Genomic DNA, 18,028 nt, shown 5'->3' with positions numbered 1-18,028 from the left:
TTTTCAATTCACCTCATACAAGTACTGTAGTGCAATCTCTTTATCGTGAAAGTGTAACTTACAAATATAGATTTTTTTTTTTTGGTTATATAACTGTACTCAAACAAAACAATGTAAAACTTTAGCGCCAACAAGTTCACTCAGTCCTACTTCTTGTTCGGCCAGTTGCTAAGACAAACAAGTTGGTTTACATTTATGGGAGCTACTGCTGCTTGCTTCTTATTTACAATGTCAGCTGAAAGTGAGAACAGGTGTTTGCATGGCACTTTTGTAGCCGGTGTTGCACGGTATTTACGTGCCAGATATGCTAACCATTTGTATGTCCCTTCATGCTTCGGCCACCATTCCAGAGGACATGCTTCCATGCTGATGATGCTCGTTAAAAAAAGAATGCGTTAATTAAATTTGTGACTTAACTCCTTGGGGGAGAATTGTATGTCTCCTGTTCGGTTTTACCTGCATTCTGCCATATATTTCATGTTATAGCAGTCTCGGATGATGACCCAGGACATGTTTGTTTTAAGAAAATGTTCACAGCAGATTTGACAAAACGCAAAGAAGGTACCAGTGTGAGTTTCTAAAACTAGCTACAGCACTTGACCCTAGGTTTTAAGAATCTGAAGTGCTGTCCAAAATCTGAGAGGGACGAGGTGTGGAGCATGCTTTCAGAAGTCTTAAAAGAGCAACACTCAGATGTGTGAACTACAGAACCTGAACCACCAAAAAGGAAAATCAATCTTCTGCTGGTGGCATCTGACGCAGATGAGGAAAATGAACATGTGTTGGTCCGCTCTGCTTTGAGTTGTTATTGAGCAAAACCCATTATCAGCATGGACACATGTCCCCTGGAACGGCGTTTGAAGCATGAAGGGACATATGAATCTTTAGCGCATCTGGCACGGAAATATCTTGCGATGCCGGCTACAAGAGTGCCATGCGAATGCCTGTTCTCACTTACAGGTGACATTTTAAACAAGAAGTGGGCAGCATTATCTCCTGCAAATTGTAACCAAACTTGTTTGTCTGAGCAATTGGCTGAAGTAGGACTGAGTGGACTTGTAGGCTCTAAAGTTTTACATTGTTTTATTTTTGAATGCAGTTTTTTTTTTGGACATAATTCTACATTTGTAAGTTCAACTTTCATGATAGAGATTGCACTACGGTACTTGTGTTAGGTGAATTGAAAAATACTATTTCTTTTGTTTTTTACAGTGCAAATGTTTTTGTAATAAAAATAAATGTAAAGTGAGCACTGTACACTTTATATTCTGTGTTGTAATTGAAATAAATATATTTGAAGATGTAGAATATATTGATATTATTTATTTGTATTATCATAGTGCCTAAGAGCCTTAGTAATGGTACAGACCACATTGTGCTAGGCACTGTACAAACAGAACAAAAAGAGAGCCCCTGTCCAAAAGAGCTTACAGTCTAGTCAGTTTTCAAGTACTCTGCCAGTTGCACACTTTTCCACATACATGTTTATGTATGAAGAGCAAGACATACAGATGTAGCAGTTCAGTTACTATAAATATATGAGGACATAATACTTAAGGTTTTGTATATTAGCACATTATATATCCTTTTTTTTTAATGGTGAAGAATCTAAAGACTGCTAAAATATGGCAGGCTTTATAGCACTGAAGTATTATGAATATGCCATAACTGCTAATTTTACATCAACACTTGAATATCTGTAACCTCTGCCATGTGTAAAACCTGCTGGGTTTTAATATTCACTCTGTGTTGAGGTCCCTGTTGAGCAGTATTGCCAACTTTGTGTCCTCTTAAAGCTATCTCTACTTTATCTTTTATCCTTCGATAGCTGCTTGCTAGTTTTACATTGTCCTGCTAGAAACCACAAAGACCAAAAGATTAAAAATGTAGCTGTTGTGAACATTCAATAAACTATTATCAACATGTCAGACCCATGGTGATAACTCTACCAATAAGTGGAGTTGTGAATTCTGCTTGAAATTTTACCATGGAGTGCAACTGAATGTATCTGTAGTGTTTGTATATTATTATCCATTTTGACTGTGGGAGTGAGGGAGCAAAAAATACTGCCAAAGGTGGGGAAAATCATGTTCATATGACTAGTATATTTCTTATTTTTATTTGTATTACAGTAATAAAAATTAGGATTGGGCCCCATCATGCTAGGTGCTACAAAAGACAATCCTTGTTCTGAAAATCGAGGGCAATAATCTCAGGAAAAATTTTTTATCTGATCACTGTTTATTTTCCTGCTGTTGCCTCTGGAGACTCAGTATTTTATTATCAGTTGACATATTTCCATTTATTTTAAGGTGTGAGGGGGGCTGGCCCTGACTCTTGTCACTCTCAGGAGGGTAAATCCATTTTTATCTGGGGGGGAGGGAATCGTGTTTCTCTCTCTCTCTCATTCTTCATCTATCATACTTATATGGCTCCTGTTACCACAGTATGTAAATAGCCTCATAACACCCCTGAGAGATGTAGGTACTCTTAGCCTCTGTGTCAGTTGCCCATCTGTAAAATGGGAGTTAAGTGACTTGCCCAAGGTGTGATTGGGGTCCTGGGGGGGCACCCTCAGATTGCTCAATCTGGGCAAACCCCAAATAATGGGTCAGACAATCTCTCAAAATGGTAGCTTTCTAATAAATTCTCCAAACCAACAACAAAACAGCTTCTACAATGCCTTACTGGTTACCCAGAAGCCAAAAAATACAGTTCCCTTAAGCAATCCAGCCTTGGGCTCCCATCCAGACAGCCAAATCAAATATGATAAGGTTTACTGAAAATCTTGTTCATCAAGAGACCAAAAGACTCACCATAACTTGCCCTGGGCTCTTTCCTTGAAAGGTCATAAGGTTGTAAAGACTTAGTTTTCTTCGAGTGCTTGTCTATATGTATCCTCTTGTTTATGTTCATGCACCCAGTGTACTTGAGTTCAATTTGTTTTGGCCAGCACTGTCTTCTGGGGACTATGCCTACATCCCAAATGTCCTTCAGTCTCTGACTGAAAGCATAAAGGATAAGGTGACCCCAGTCACTTCTGAGTTCCTTCTCACCATGCATGACTACGAGCTGGAACTTGGAGTGTCCAAACTTGTTTGCTCTCTGTGAGGCTCTTTATGTAAGTAGTTGTATATAATTAGGTTGTTATTAGTGTTAAAGAATCTCTCCATCCAATCTCCAGTACAACTGCCTCTCCAGCAATATATAATATCTCAAAGAGTCAGTCATATCCTCCATCTGCATCCACACTCTTTGCGCCTCATGGCATGGACCCTGGCTGGGTAACATCAGTGGAGAGTATCTTAACTGAAGTGCAAAACATTCTTATCCATAGTAGAAAGGACTCTCAAGGGCATGTTTAATCTGGCAAGTGGAAGAGATTTATTGTCTGGGCACAACAACACCAGTTATCTCCATTTCTCACTTAGATACCAGACATACGGTGTTACCTTCTGTTATTAAAGAACTCTGGATTTTCAGTGAGCTCTATGAGGATTCACCTGGCAGCCATCTCCGCCTCCCATCCTCCAATTTAGGGGTATTCCACATTTTCACACCCTACAGTGGTTTGGTTCCTAAAAGGCCTTCTGAGGGTGTATCCCCCAGTCAGAGAACCTCCCTCTCCTTGGGAGCTAAATATTGCACTGATGTGTGTTTATGTGCCCATGCTTTGATCTACTATCGACATGTTCCCTGTTTCATCTTTCCATCAAACCAGCCTTTTTGGTAGCAATAACATTGACCAGAAGGGTAAGTGAGACCCAAGCATTAACGCAGGGCATCCAGGTACAGCTTTTCATAAAGACAGGGTGTCATTGAGACCTCACCCAAAATTTATACAGAAGATACTCTGACTTCCATTAGGGATGTAAAAGTTTAATCGATTAACCAATAAGCTTGATGCTTATCTGTTTCAGCTAACGATTAAACTCCACTGCCACCGCTGGGCATCCCAGCTGCCACTGCCTGCACTCAGGGACCCCCACTGTTGCCTGGGCCTGGCATCCCGGGGTCCTGGCTGCCAGGTGCGGCGGCGATGGCAGCAGCAGGGATCCCTGGGCGTGGCGGTGGCAGCAGTGGAGCCCTGTGCAAAATGTGGGGGTGCTGCAGCAACCCCCCACATCTAGTCCCCCTGGGGGTACTAAGAGGTCTTCCAGGGGGCAGTACTCTAAATCAGTGTTTCTTGACATGGGGCTTGCAGCTGCGAGGGTGGTCATGGAATGGGTTTAGGGGGGTCACAAATGCAGGGCTGGCATTAGGACGTGGCAAGCAGGGCAATTGCCTGGTGCCTGACGCCGTAGGGGCCCCCCGGGAAGCTAAGTTACGTGCTTGAGCTCTGGGTGGCAGGGCTTGGGCTTCAGGCAAGGCTTACAAGTGTAAAACAGGCTCAGTATCACATTGAAATGTAAGTACAGTACTTATATTCCAATGGATTTATTTTATATTTATATGGTAAATATGAGAAAGCAAGCAATTTTTCAGTAATAGTGTGCTGTGACACTTTTGTATTTTTGTCTGATTTTGTAAGCAAGTAATTTTGAAGTGAGGTGAAACTGGGGGTACTCAAGACAAATCAGACTGCTGAAAGGGATACAATCATCTGGAAAGTTCTGAACCACTGCTCCAGACTTCTAATAGCTTATGGAGACTGGATGAGAGGTCACACCATTTCAACATAAAGACTTTTTAACTGGATTTTTACTTGTATGGGTCTGTGCTATGAATTAGCTAACATAGATCCACCAATGGGAGTGAGAACGCACTCTGTGAGAGTGCAAGCAGCTTCTGTTACTTCTTTGAGAAATGTTCTAATACTAAAAATATGTAGGGCACCTACCTGTGTTCAGTGCACATGTTCATCCAGCATTACACCATAGTGATAATGTCAAGGCCTGATGTTCATTTTGTTGGGGCTGTCCTAAAATAATTGTTTAGGTAGAATTCCAGTACCCACCTCCTGTAATCTAGGTCACTGCTTGTGAGTCACCATTAGTAGAGTGTATATATTGACAAGTACTCGAAGAAGAAACTATTAGTTCTCTTACAGTAATTGGTTCTTCAGAATGTGTTGTCTCTCTATATATTTGATGACCCATCCTCCTTCCCTCTTACTGTGGAGTCTGATAACACCTGGATTCTGGTGAAGGATACTGGAGAAGGAATTGTGGGGTGGTTGGGATGTCCCACCTTTAATGCCCTCATTTGGAGGGATAAGGACACTGAGGGTGCAGACACGACTTCCAATGGATACTGTTGGCCAAAATAATCTGAACTCAAGCTGTTGGGCGTATGTGCACCAGTAAAGGAGCATATATGGACGACACATCTCGAAGAACCTACAATTATTGTAAATTGAGTAATCTTTCCTTCTAGTATCCTGATACCAACATCTAAGGTGGCACTGGTGATACCATCTAAACCTAAGAACCATGCTGCCCTTGGTACCAACCCTGACACAGAGTGCTACTCTGCACTCAGTGCTCCTCCCATACTGACTACATGTGTGGAGAGTACCCTCCACCTCTGTACAGACTACCTCTATGATACTTGTTGTGTTAGTACTGGCTGTCTCTGCACCAAAACAGTATATTGTACTGAGCAACTTGTCAAAGGGTCTGGAACTGAAGTAATTGGTGCTGGAAAGGCTCAGGGGGGTTGTTGCAATGCTCCCAGCCATAGAGTCACCGAGCTTGCCAGGAAAGGTGTCTCCTATACCAACCTCCCCTTTTCACAGGCAAGGTACTCTGGACAGGATTGCCCTTCCATTAGAAGTAGTATACTCTTTTTCCTCTTCTGCTGAGTGCGTCAGAGAATTATTCCCTGTACATTCTCAATCTACCCCCGTGGGCAGCTCAGTGGGAGCCAAAGAGGGATTCCAGGGAAGATTGAGAGTTGGTAGAAAGAAGTTAGCCTTCTAGGGACCCCACCATTTTTTGTATCCCCTGAGCTGTGCTCCAGCACACTATTCTTACCAGTAATAGCTGTGGCCATGCTGGACCCCCTGGGGTGTTCAGCCCTACTCCGGGAAGCCACCTTCATCCATTGTGTATAGGTCTAGGTCTCCCTCACCTAAGAGGCAGATTAAGCCTCCACAGTCACCTCAGCTGCTTGAACCTTCAGCTACTTGAGAGGCGAGAGGAATAACCACTTCTAGGGAAAGAGTGTCTAGTTCTGGCTGCAATATCCTCATCTTCTCCTCACAAGCCAGAGAGCTCACATACATTGGCATCTGTGGGCATATTTAAGGTTTTCCAGCACTTAATAAAGCGGATTGTATGAATCTTAAACATTCTCCTGAAAGCTGTTCATGAGGAAAACCACAATCTCTTGGACATACTGCACTTGTCAACTCCAGGGAGGTTAACCATGCCAATACATGAGTCTGCTGGAACCTGCTAAATCCATCTGGCATACTCTGGCTTCTGTTTCTGTCACATGCAAAGGAGCAGATAGGAGATATTGAGTGTGCAAGAAGGGATCTGAATATTTTACACTCATCTTGTAGCCATCTTTCTTGTGCAAGCAGTACAAGAGAGAACGAAATAGCAGGGACCACTAAAATGGATCCAATTTAGTGGTCCCTGTGGGGGGGAAAAATTCCCTCCAAACTGGTTCTTTTTGGCCAGAAGGTATACTAGTCTGCAAGCCTTCAGATGACAGTAACAAATTATCAAGTGCTGCTCTCTACATATGACTTTTTAGATGGGGGCGCAAACTGTCTAATTGCACTGATAAATTGCCCAAGAAGCACCAGGCATTCTCTAATGTCTAAAGTCCCTAATGGCTGAAGGTCAGCCAAGTACACACACAACTTTGCAGACTTTGCTGGATGCCTCAGCAGCATGTACAATGACTACAGCAATAGAGTCGTCATGGCTTCAGTGATCCCCTAGAGAGGTCCAGGCAACAATTGAGGACCTCCCAGTTGAAGGTAATAAACTCTTCAGCAGTGGCACTGACAAAGCCTTCTGTACTTCAAGAGGTTCCTGGGCAGCTCTGGTCTTTTTAGTGCTTGAGGTTTCTGAGTCTTGAGAGGAAACAGTTGAGACAATTCTATGATTAGCCACTGAGATCTTCGGAGCTACCGAGGAAGAAGCAGAGATTCTACAGGAGGTGACCTTTTGCTGCCTCCTTAGCTGCCCTGCTGTCTGGGACTTCAGATAGGTTCCTGACCAAGGTAGTAAGCCTGCCTATTTGAACAGGGCTGGCTCCAGGCACCAGCTTCTCAAGCAGGTGCTTGGGGCGGCTGTTCCGGACAGGGGCGGCAGTTCCAGGTATTCGGCGGCAATTCGGCGGACGGTCCCTCACTCCGCCTGGGAGTGAAGGACCTCCCGTTGAATTGCCGCCGCAGATCGCGATCGCGGCTTTTTTTAGATTGCGATCGCAGCTTTTGTTTTGGCTGCTTGGGGTGGCCAAACCCTGGAGCCGGCCCTGTATTTGAAGTCTCCATGTTGGACACCGAGGGTCTGAAGATCACGGTTGCCAAAGGAGCGGGAATGGTTTAAAACAAAAAGGGTCCTCTGGTTCAAGGGCAGGGCTTTTATTCCCACTACTTTTTAATCTTTTAAAAAAAAAAAAAAAAAAGGGTGGGGAAGGGGGGTTGAAAGCCAATCCTCGACCTTTGTCTCAAAATCTTCATCCACTTCTCCAGATTCTGAATGATGATCCTAACTTCTGTAATCCCTTCATTTGATCTTCAGGACTGATTTGCAGCTCTTGACCTGCAAGATGCCTCCTGTCATGTTTCATATCTTCACAGTCAAGCTGAAAGGGCATATCAAGTAGAGTCCTGCAAGGATCAGTTCTGGGTCTGGTTCTGTTCAGTATCTTCATCAGTGATCTAGATAATGGCAGAGAGAGTACACTTATAAAGTTTGGAGACGATACCAAGCTGGGAGGGGTTGCAAGTGCTTTGGAGGATAGGATTAAAATTCAAAATGATCTGGACAAACTGGAGAAATGGTCTGAAGTAAATAGGATGAAATTCAATAAGGAAAAATGCAAAGTGATTCCACTTAGAAAGGAACAATCAATTGCACACCTACAAAATGGCAAATGACTGACTAGGAAGGAGTACTACAGAAAGGGAGTAGGGGGTCACAGTGGATCATAAGCTAAATATGAGTCACTAGTGTAACACTGTTCCAAAAAAAGCAAACATCATTCTGGGATGTATTTTGCAGGTGTGTTTTAAGCCAGACATGAGAAGTAATTCTTCCACTCTACTGTACGCTGACTAGGCCTCAACTGAAGTATTGTGTCCAGTTCTGGGTGCCACATTTCAGGAAAGATGTGGCCAAATTGGAGAAAGTCCAGAGAAGAACAACAAAAATGATTAAAGGTCTAGAAAACATGACCTATGAGGGAAGATTGGAAAAAAAAATTGGTTTGTTTAGTCTGGAGCAGAGAAGACTGAGGGAGGACATAACAGTTTTTAAGTACATAAAAGATGGTTACAAGGAGGGAGGAGAAAAATTGTTCTCTTTAACCTCTAAGGACAGAACAAGAAGCAATGAGCTTAAATTGCAGCAAGGGCAGTTTAGGTTGGATGTGAGGAAAAACTTGCCTAGGGAGTTTGTAGAATCTCTGTCATTGCTCTTAAAAATCTCCAGGTTAGACAAACACCTGTCACGGATGGTAGATAATACTTAGTCCTGTCTTGAGTGCAGGGGACTGGACTAGAAGATTTCTCAAGGTCCCTTCCAGTCCTGTGATTCTATGAAAACAACTGGCTCACAGTAGATACCTCAGGTTCCTACTAGGAACATCTCACTACCAATGCAGAGTCCTGGCCATCAGCCTCTCTTCCATACTCAAGTGTTGTCACCAAATGTCTGATGATAGTTGCAGCTCATCTAAGACGACAAGGAAGCCAGGAGTATTCTTACCTAACCAACTGGCTAATCATAACTGGTGGTCAGCTCCTTTCAAGCAATCCTGAAGTTCTCTGCCCCACCAAGTTTCAAAGGCAATAAAGAAAAATCCATACTCACTCAGACTCAGAGCACAGAGTTCATAGGAGCAGTGTTACTCTAGATCAGCGTTGGCTTACCTTCCAGAAGAGAGATTTTAAACAGTAACAAACCTCATTAATCAACTTCAACCCCACCCAAGAACAAAAGTGAGGCTGCGTTTCAGACTTCTAGGCTAAGGTTATCATAGAATTATTTACTGTACAGTAGCTGTGGTTCTTTGAGAGATGTTGTCCATGCAGATTCCATGATCCACCCTATTTCCCTGAAACTACTTATATGGTGTTCTGTATTAGAAAAAGAAATGAGGGGCAGTTGTACCCACTCTGCCCTTTATGTCTTTGCATGGTGGGGTGGCACAAGGGCACGTTGGTGTAAAAGTGGCCTGAGTGGACACTGCTAACCTTAAAAAAAATCTGATGTCATATGCATGAATGAGGTGCATGTATACAACCCTAACCCAATGACAAACCAATAAAAACTAAATAACTTCAGGCCCTGTTTGTACATCAAAAAGAAGCAAAAAAGAAATAAATTATTATTTTAACATCTCCTGCAAAGTTAAAAGCCCTCTCCCTAAAGCACAAAGTTATGAAGCACTTTCCAATGTCTGTTTCAGGAGAAACTGCGGCTTGAAAGAAACAGGGAATACAATCAGTATCTCAGGGACAAGGAAGAGTGGAATGAAAGGTTAAGGAAAATAGGAAGGAAAAACACAGAGGTAATACAGATTTTGCTGAAGTCAATTCAGAGAACTTAAATGAGGTTAAGAATTTTTCTCAATGTCAGTTGTCTAATTGTTCTGGAGGTTTTATGTGTGATTAGGGTGACCAGACAGCAAGTGTGAAAAATTGGAACGGGGGTGGGGGGTAATAGGAGCCTATATAAGAAAAAACCCCAAATATCGGGACTGTCCCTATAAAATCGGGACATCTGGTCACCCTACGTGTGATACATTCTAAGTCTCTTCAGAAGAAGAGCAGTAAAGAATTTGTGTTTGCTGATTAATATTCCTCCTCAACACTCACCCCTTTTTCCACAGGAAGATAATTTTAGCAATTATCACTGTTCTGGAGCCATTTTTGCTTCTCTGATTAGTCTCTGTCCCCCTAGTACCCTTGTTAGTTGTTTCTTTTTTGAGAGAAGAGGGGAACTTATTTTAAAGCAAACTGCATCAAGGTACGTGTATATTAAGTCTTTACTCACCCTTCCCCCTCTTGATGCATGTGGTATCCCTTGTTTAGACTGTAATCTCAGGAATCTATCGTGTGTGTGGGACCTGTCACTATAAAACAATCAGACAGAGGAAGAATATTTCTTAGTATTTTAGGCTTTCTTTTTTTATATCTGTAGACAGTAGATTGTCTACAATATCTAACACAGCACAATAATAAAATATATTTTAAACAAGTGTGAACAATGTAATGTTTCTAACATAATATAGCCACACTGGGTAGATTGACCCCAATTTTGATTTTTTTTTCTGTCAAGTTTGCCTTATTACTGGTGGAAATGGAAAATGTGGCATAAAGTATGACTTCTTACCTAGCATACTTCCAATGTTAAGGACACAGTTAAATATATAACTAGTTAAATGAATGCAAAAATAAATATAAAGCTATATGTTTTTTAAAAGATATACCCACACCCTTATCCATCCCTTCCAACTAAGTATGTGGTCATGGATAATCTGTGTGTTGTCCTGTAAAGCAGCCTGTGAGTTTGGCTCTAAAACATGGTCTTACTGTCCTTACACAGGTTATGTCTACACTAGCACTTTTGTTGGTATAACTTATGTTGCTCAGGGATGTGGAAAAAAACACCCCCCTGAGCGATAAGAGTTACTCTGGTGTGGACAGCACTGTGTCAGTGGGACATGCTCTCCGGCCGACATAGCTACCATCACTCATTGGGAGTGGTTTAATTATGTCGACGGGAGAGCTTTCTCAGCATAGAGCAGCTACCCGGGAGAACTTACAGCGGCGCAGCTGCATCTGTACAGCTGTGCTGCTGTAAGGGCTCTAGTGTACACAGATCCAAAACTCTCACTGAAGTTGATGGGAGTTTTGGCTAAATAAGATTTCCAAGAGCAAGTTTTATGTTTTTGTGGGATGCTTAAAAGTCTTCAAAGGGTAAAGTTTTAAATTACTTCCCTCCTGGGAGAGGAGCCTTCTGCGTTGGATTCACTTAGGGGCCCTTAGGTACCTTACATGCATGAGAGAGAGAGAGAGAGAGTGTGTGTGTGTGTGTCATTTTCCAGGATAGGTTGTAGGAAAATGATCCCTCACTCTCACAGACCTTGGGAGGCAGGCCAGTCCTCGCTTACAGACAACCCCCCAACCTGAAGCAAATACTCACCAGCAACTACACACCACACCACAGAAACACCAACCCAGGAACCTATCCCTGTAGCAAACCTCGTTGCCTACTCTGTCCCCATATCTACTCTGGCAACAGCATCAGAGGACCCAACCACATCAGCCACACCATCAGGGGCTCATTCACCTGCACATCCACTAATGTCATATATGCCATCATGTGCCAGCAATGCCCCTCTGCCATGTACATTGGCCAAACCGGACAGTCCCTCCGCAAAGGAATAAATGGACACAAATCGGACATCAGGAATGGTAACATACATAAGCCAGTAAGTGAACACTTCAATCTCCCTGGTCATTCTATTACAGATTTAAAAGTCACTATCATTGAACAAAAAAACTTCAGAAACAGACTTCAAAGAGAAACAGCAGAACTAAAATTCATTTGCAAATTCAACACCATTAATCTGGGCTTGAATAGGGACTGGGAGTGGCTGGCTCATTACAGAAGCAGCTTTTCCTCTCCTGGAATTAACACCTCCTCATCTATTATTGGGAGTGGACTACATCCACCCTGATTGGATTGGCCCTGTCAACACTGGTTCTCCACTTGTGAAGTAACTCCCTGCTCTCCATGTGTCAGTATATAATGCCTGCATCTGTGACTTTCACTCTATGCATCCGAAGAAGTGAGGTTTTTACTCACGAAAGCTTATGCCCAAATAAATCTGTTAGTCTTTAAGGTGCCACCAGACTCCTTGAGGATTTTTTTGTGAATTTTCTCTTGGGTCTTGAGAACTCTGCTCACTTTGTTTCCACACTGGAAATATAAATAATCTTCTTATAGTTGGCACAAAGAATTAGGCAGAAACAACTAGTCAGGGTTTCTAGGTCTGATTCCTCCATGCCTGAGCCAGAGGAATTAGAGGAATATGATTCTCTTTCATTTGCTTTTAGGGTTTTTTCTTATTTGCTATTCCTGAAGCTCTTTTTATTTATCTGGGAGAAGGAAAGGCAATCCTGGAAAGACATTCCACCCTATTCAGAAGATTTGGAAGAGCTAGAAAGAATCAAAGCAATCTCTAAGAGAACTTTTGGGGTGGGGAGAAAATTTCTTCTTTAAGGTCCTCCTTCCCCTTGTGCTTTGGGAGGTGTATTTTCTTGGGTCTCTGAAGTGTGAGCACATACATGAGGACATGAAGAAAGACTTCAGGGAAATAGTGTGAAGGGGCATCTTGCACCCCAGAGGTTAAAAGGAGGTGGGAGAAAGCTGAGAGTAATTCTTGATAAATTGCTGCTTCTTTGTCCTAACTAAGGGCATCTGCTTCAGAACTGATGGGGCCCTCCATAATCCCTCCAAAGCCACGACTGGAGAAGAGGCAAATTTGCACTGATTTGACAGCCCCAATGGGCAGGCACTTCCTGGAGTTCTGGATTCTCCTGGTGGGGACAGGCTTTGACAGTGCATCTTGTACTGCTTCAATAGGATGGGCCACTGTACTGTGCTGTGGGAGGTCAAGGACTGAGTTTATCTGATATGTGGTCCAATTGAGTGTCGCTGCTGCAATCCTTGCCAGCTCTGTCCTCAGTAGCATCTTGGCTGCAGGCAGTCTTGTATTTATTTTGAGGCTTGTCCACCATTTTGTTTGGTGCTGGTAAGGGAAGACCTCATGCCCCACAGCAGAGCTTGGAGATCATCTTAGCCCCCTTTTCTTAAAGTGACTGAAACTCTTTGAGAGATTTATTTTTTCTTATCTATCTGTTGTATTTATATGGACTCCATTAGTGGCTCACTATCTTTAATGTGTTTATCATCTAATACCTCCTCTGAGGTAGAGAAATACTATTATCTGCATTTCATGGATGGGGAACTAAGGTACAGAGAAACTAAGACTATGTCTACACTATATCATTTACAGCAACGCAGCTGAACCCCTCAAACTGTGAACAACGTAGGTTATACTGAAGTAATTTGTAGTGTAAACATAGCCTTAGTGACTTGCCCAAGGTCAGCGGTGGAGCAAGGAATTGAACTAATGAGTCACAGTCTAGCTCTCTAACCATTAAACCATACTTCCACTTAGTCACAGTTTTTGCAGGGAAAAAATAAAGGGTTTGTGAACCCCAAAACCATGTTCTGGTCAGACAAAGGAGTATCACAGACTGCCGGAACCTCAGTGTAATCAGGACATTTGTGCATGTGACAAGATATAAGGGTTAACAAGCACTATGGAGTCCCTCTGCCTTCAAATCGGAAGGTCATTTCATTATCTAAACTGAGTTAATGGGAAGCCTGTTATTGAGGACTGCGGGCCATCCCATTGTCAGTGAAAATAAATGATCAGGTAAGATGAAGAGTATTGTTTTTTCAGCAAAATTTTCCCTAGCATTTAAGTCCCTATTTAAGAGGATGTTTTTAAAATCCTCATTTGGGGAGAGTTTAAAATTAGGAGATTATCATAAATGCAGAATCAAACTATTGCTGAAGCACTAATGGAAAATGTGAATTATAAAGAGATGATAAATGAAGGTTATTACTTTCTTTGTAGTTGTATCTTTTAATATTGTTTTTTCTATTAAACAGCATGAGACAGAAAGAAGTAAAAAATCTACTGCTATTACTAGAGTCCAACCAGGACTACGTTCACAAGTACAGCCCTCTCGTGTAGATTCAGAACCTCCAAAGAAAGATGCTTTTACTTCCACAGAAGCTTATGAAGAGCTACTAAATAGGAGGCGACTGGAGGAGGATCGATATCGCAGACTAGACGATGAGGCTGAACTAAGAGAGAGAATATTGCACAAAAAACTTGATGAAGAACTGGACATTTCCAATAGAAAGCATCACAGGTTTGATAGCAAACCTGATATTTCTCCTAGAAGACATCACAGATTTGATGAGGATCGTCATTTTGATAGAAGACATTACAACTTAGACTATGATCCTGAAATAAATGAGGAAATGGACCCTAGATTTAGATATGAAAGTGACTATGACAAAAAGCCTCTGCGGGTGTTCCATGCTGAAAGGTATTTTTAAATTCAGTTTTCCACGTCTTTTCTTTACTTCCTTAATGCTATTGGTAATGGGGTTGTAGCACTAAAAACGATGAGTTAGTCAAGCCATAAGGGGTTATCGTTTAGTGGTACTGAGCATCAGATTTGAAATACTTACTCCCTTGAATCATAGATTCAAACTCTAGGAGGGTTGATTCTGTTGTGGATTCTTCTGAGGCTGATGCTTTGAATTCTGTGCAGTGTATTGTGTGTGTATCTTTTAGATGAGACCTGAGAAACGGAGTCGTTCCCCCCCCCCCTTTTTGGGGAGGGGTGGATGTTAGACGCCCATGGTTTGTTTCCTAAGATTAAGGCAAACTTGACCAAAAATTTCCTTTTCCCTGCTATTTGTGTTGTGTGTTCTGTAGTGACTGTCTGCCTGATTGCCGCTTCTGCACTAGGGCGCTCGCCGGGTTGGGGGTGGTGGTTTCTGGTGGCGCGGCGCTTGGCGGGGGGGGGCGGGGGGGCGGGGCGGGCTCTGGCAGCGCTCGGGGCGGGGGGGTTTCCGGCGGCACGGCGCTCGGCGGGGGGGCTGGGCTCCGGCGGCACTCGGGGGGGGGGGGGGGGGTTTCTGGCGGCACGGCGCTCGGCGGGGGGGTCTCGGCGGGGTAGCGCTTTTTTTTTTGCTGCTTGGATCAGCAAAAAAGTTAGAGCCAGCCCTGGTAGGGAGGAGGGGTTTCGATTGATTAGGAACTGGGGAAACTTTTGGGAAAGGGGGAGCCTATACAGGAACGATGGGCTCCACCTAAACTGAAATGGAACCAGATTGCTGGCGCTTAAAATTAGAAAGGTCGTAGAGCAGTTTTTAAACTAAGGGCTGGGGGAAGGCCGACAGGTGAGGAGGAGCATGTGGTTCGGCCATCCCTTTGGGGAGGATCTATAAATGGAGATTCCCTATGTCCTAATAAGGAGAAGAGGATGGAAGATGATAAAATACAGGTAGGATTTGATGAGAAACAGTCAAATGAAAAAAAAGTCCCATTTAATTACATCATGTAATGGCAGGCAGCTAAAAAGTGACAAGTTTTTAAAGTGCTTACACACCAATACTAGAAGTCCAAATAATAAGATGGGTGAACTACAGTGCCTTGTATTAAATGAGGATGTTGAGATCAAAGGCATCACAGAAACTTGGTGCAATGAGGATAGTCAATGGAACACAGTAATACCAACAAAATATATTGGAAGGACAGAATAGGTCGTGCTGGTGGAGGAGTGGCACTATATGTGAAAGAAAGCATAGAATCAAATGAAGTAAAAATTTTAAATGAACCAAACAGTACCATAGAATCTCTATGGATAGTAATTCCATGCTTGAATAATAAGAATATAGCAGTAGGGATATATTACAGACCTCCTGACCAGGATGGTGATAGTGACTATGAAATGCTCAGGGAGATTAGAGAGGTTTTAAAATAAAAAAACTCAATAATAATGGGGGATTTCAACTATCCCCATATTGACTGGGTACATATCACCTCGGGAAGGGATAAAGTTTCTTGACACCTTAAATGACTGCTGCTTGGAGCAGCTGGTCTTGGAACCCACAAGAGGAGAGGCAATTCTTGATTTAGTCCTAAGTAGAGCACAGGATCAGGTCCAAGAGGTGACTATAGCTGGACTGCTTGGTAATAGTGACCCATAATATAATTAAATTTAACATCCCCATGGCGGGGAAAACTCCGCAGCGGCCCAATACTGTAGCATTTAATTTCAGAAAGGGGAACTACACAAAAATGTAGAGGTTAGTGAAACAAATTAAAACGTATTGCACCAAAAGTAAAATCCCTGCAAGCTGCCTGGAAACCTTTTAAAGATACCATAATAGAGGCTTAACTTAAATATGTTTACCCCAAATTAAAAAACATAGAGAACCAAAAAAGAGCCACCGTGGTTAAACAACAAAGTAAAAGAAGCAGTGAGAGGCAAAAAGGCATCCTTTAAAAAGTGGAAGTTAAATCATAGTAAGGAAAATAGAAAGGAGCATAAACTCTGGCAAATGAAGTGTAAAAATATAATTAGGAAGGCCAAAAAAGAATTTGAAGAACAGCTAGCCAAAGACTCAAAAAGTAATAGCAACTTTTTTTAAGTACATCAGAAGCAGGAAGCCTGCTAAACAACCAGTGGGGCCACTGAACGATTGAGATTCTAAAGGAGCACTCAAGGACAGTAAGGCCATTGCAGAGAAACTAAATAAATTCTTTGCATCGGTCTTCACTGTTAAGGATGGGAGGGAGACTCCCAAACCTGAGCCATTCTTTTTAGGTGACAAATCCGTAGAATTGTCCCAGATTGAGGTGTCATTAGAGAAGGTTTTGGAACCAATTGATAAACTAAACAGTAATAGGTCACCAGGACCAGATGGTATTCACCCAAGAGTTCTGAAGGAACTCAAACGTGAAATTGCAGGACTACTAACTGTTGTCTGTAACCTATCCTTCAAATCATTTTCTGTACCAAATGACCGGAGGATAGCTAATGTGATGCTAATTTTTAAAAAGGGCTCCAAAGGAGACCCCAGCAATTACAGGCCGGTAAACCTGACTTCAGTACCAGGCAAATTGGTTGAAACTATTGTAAAGAGCAAAATTGTCAGACACGTAGATGAACATAATTTGTTGGGGAATAGTCAACATGTTGTTTTTTTGTAAAGGGAAATCATGCTTCACCAATCTACTGGAATTCTTTGAGGGGGGTCAACAAGCATGTGGACAAGGGGGATCCAGTGCATACAGTGTATTTAGATTTTCAGAAAGCCTTTGGCAAGGTCCATCATCAAAGGCTATTAAGCAAAGTAAGCAGTCATGGGATAAGAGGGAAGGTTCTCTCATGGATTGGTAACTGGTTAAAAGATAGGAAACAAAGGGTAGGAATAAATGGTCAGTTCTCAGAATGGAGAGAGGTAAATAGTGATGTCCCCCAGAGGTCTGTAGTAGGCACAGTCCTATTTAACATATTCATAGATGATTTGGAAAAAGGGGTAAACAGTGAGGTGGCAAAATTTGCAGACAATACAAAACCACTCAAGATAGTTATGATCCAGGCAGACTGCAAAGAGCTACAAAAACTCTCAAACCTGGGTGAGTGGGCAACAAAATGGCAGATGAAATTTAATGTTGATAAATGCAAAGTAACGCACATTGGAAAACATAATCCTAACTATACCTATACAATGATGGGGTCTAAATTAGCTGTTAGCAATCAAGAAAGAGATCTTGGAGTCATTGTGGATAGTTCTCTGAAATCATCCACTCAATGTGCAGTGGCAGTCAAGAAAGCGAATAGAATGTTGGGAATCGTCAAGAAAGGGATAGATAATAGACAGAAAATATCATATTGTCTGTATATAAATCCATGGAATGCCCACATCTTGAATACCGCATGCAGATGTGGTCACCCCATCTCAAAAAAGATATATTGGAGTTGGAAAAGGTTCAAAAAAGGGCAACAAAAATGTATAGAACGGCTTCCGCATAAGGAGAGTTTAATAAGACTGGGACTTTTCCTCTTGGACAAGAAGTGACTAAGGGGGGATATGATAGAGGTCTATAAAATCATGAGTGGTATAGAGAAAATAAATAAGGAAGTGTTTACTCTTTCTCATAATACAAGAACAATGGGGCCACCAAATAAAATTAATAGGTAGTAGGTTTAAAACAAACATAGGAAAGTATTTTT

The 18,028-nt window shown here is 42.3% G+C and overlaps 1 protein-coding gene across 7 annotated transcripts in view; it reads left to right on the top strand.

Annotated features, from left to right (window-relative positions):
- Positions 1-18,028, top strand: part of CSPP1 (centrosome and spindle pole associated protein 1) — a 156,550-nt gene that overhangs the window by 22,233 nt on the left and 116,289 nt on the right. For 6 of the 7 annotated variants that reach the window (XR_008443876.1, XR_008443877.1, XM_054019063.1 and 3 more), the window contains 2 exons: positions 9,595-9,696; positions 13,878-14,323. Coding sequence is in view for 5 of the 7 variants with exons in the window: in XM_054019063.1 (XP_053875038.1) it covers positions 9,595-9,696; positions 13,878-14,323 (548 nt within the window). In the remaining 2 variants the exon portion in view is untranslated. The remainder of the gene's footprint in view (positions 1-9,594; positions 9,697-13,877; positions 14,324-18,028) is intronic. The other variant, XM_054019064.1, reaches the window with a different exon arrangement.

Source organism: Malaclemys terrapin, chromosome 2, assembly GCF_027887155.1.
Source record: "Malaclemys terrapin pileata isolate rMalTer1 chromosome 2, rMalTer1.hap1, whole genome shotgun sequence".
Classification (NCBI taxonomy): domain Eukaryota; kingdom Metazoa; phylum Chordata; order Testudines; family Emydidae; genus Malaclemys; species Malaclemys terrapin.
This window is presented reverse-complemented; position numbering and strand designations above follow the sequence as displayed.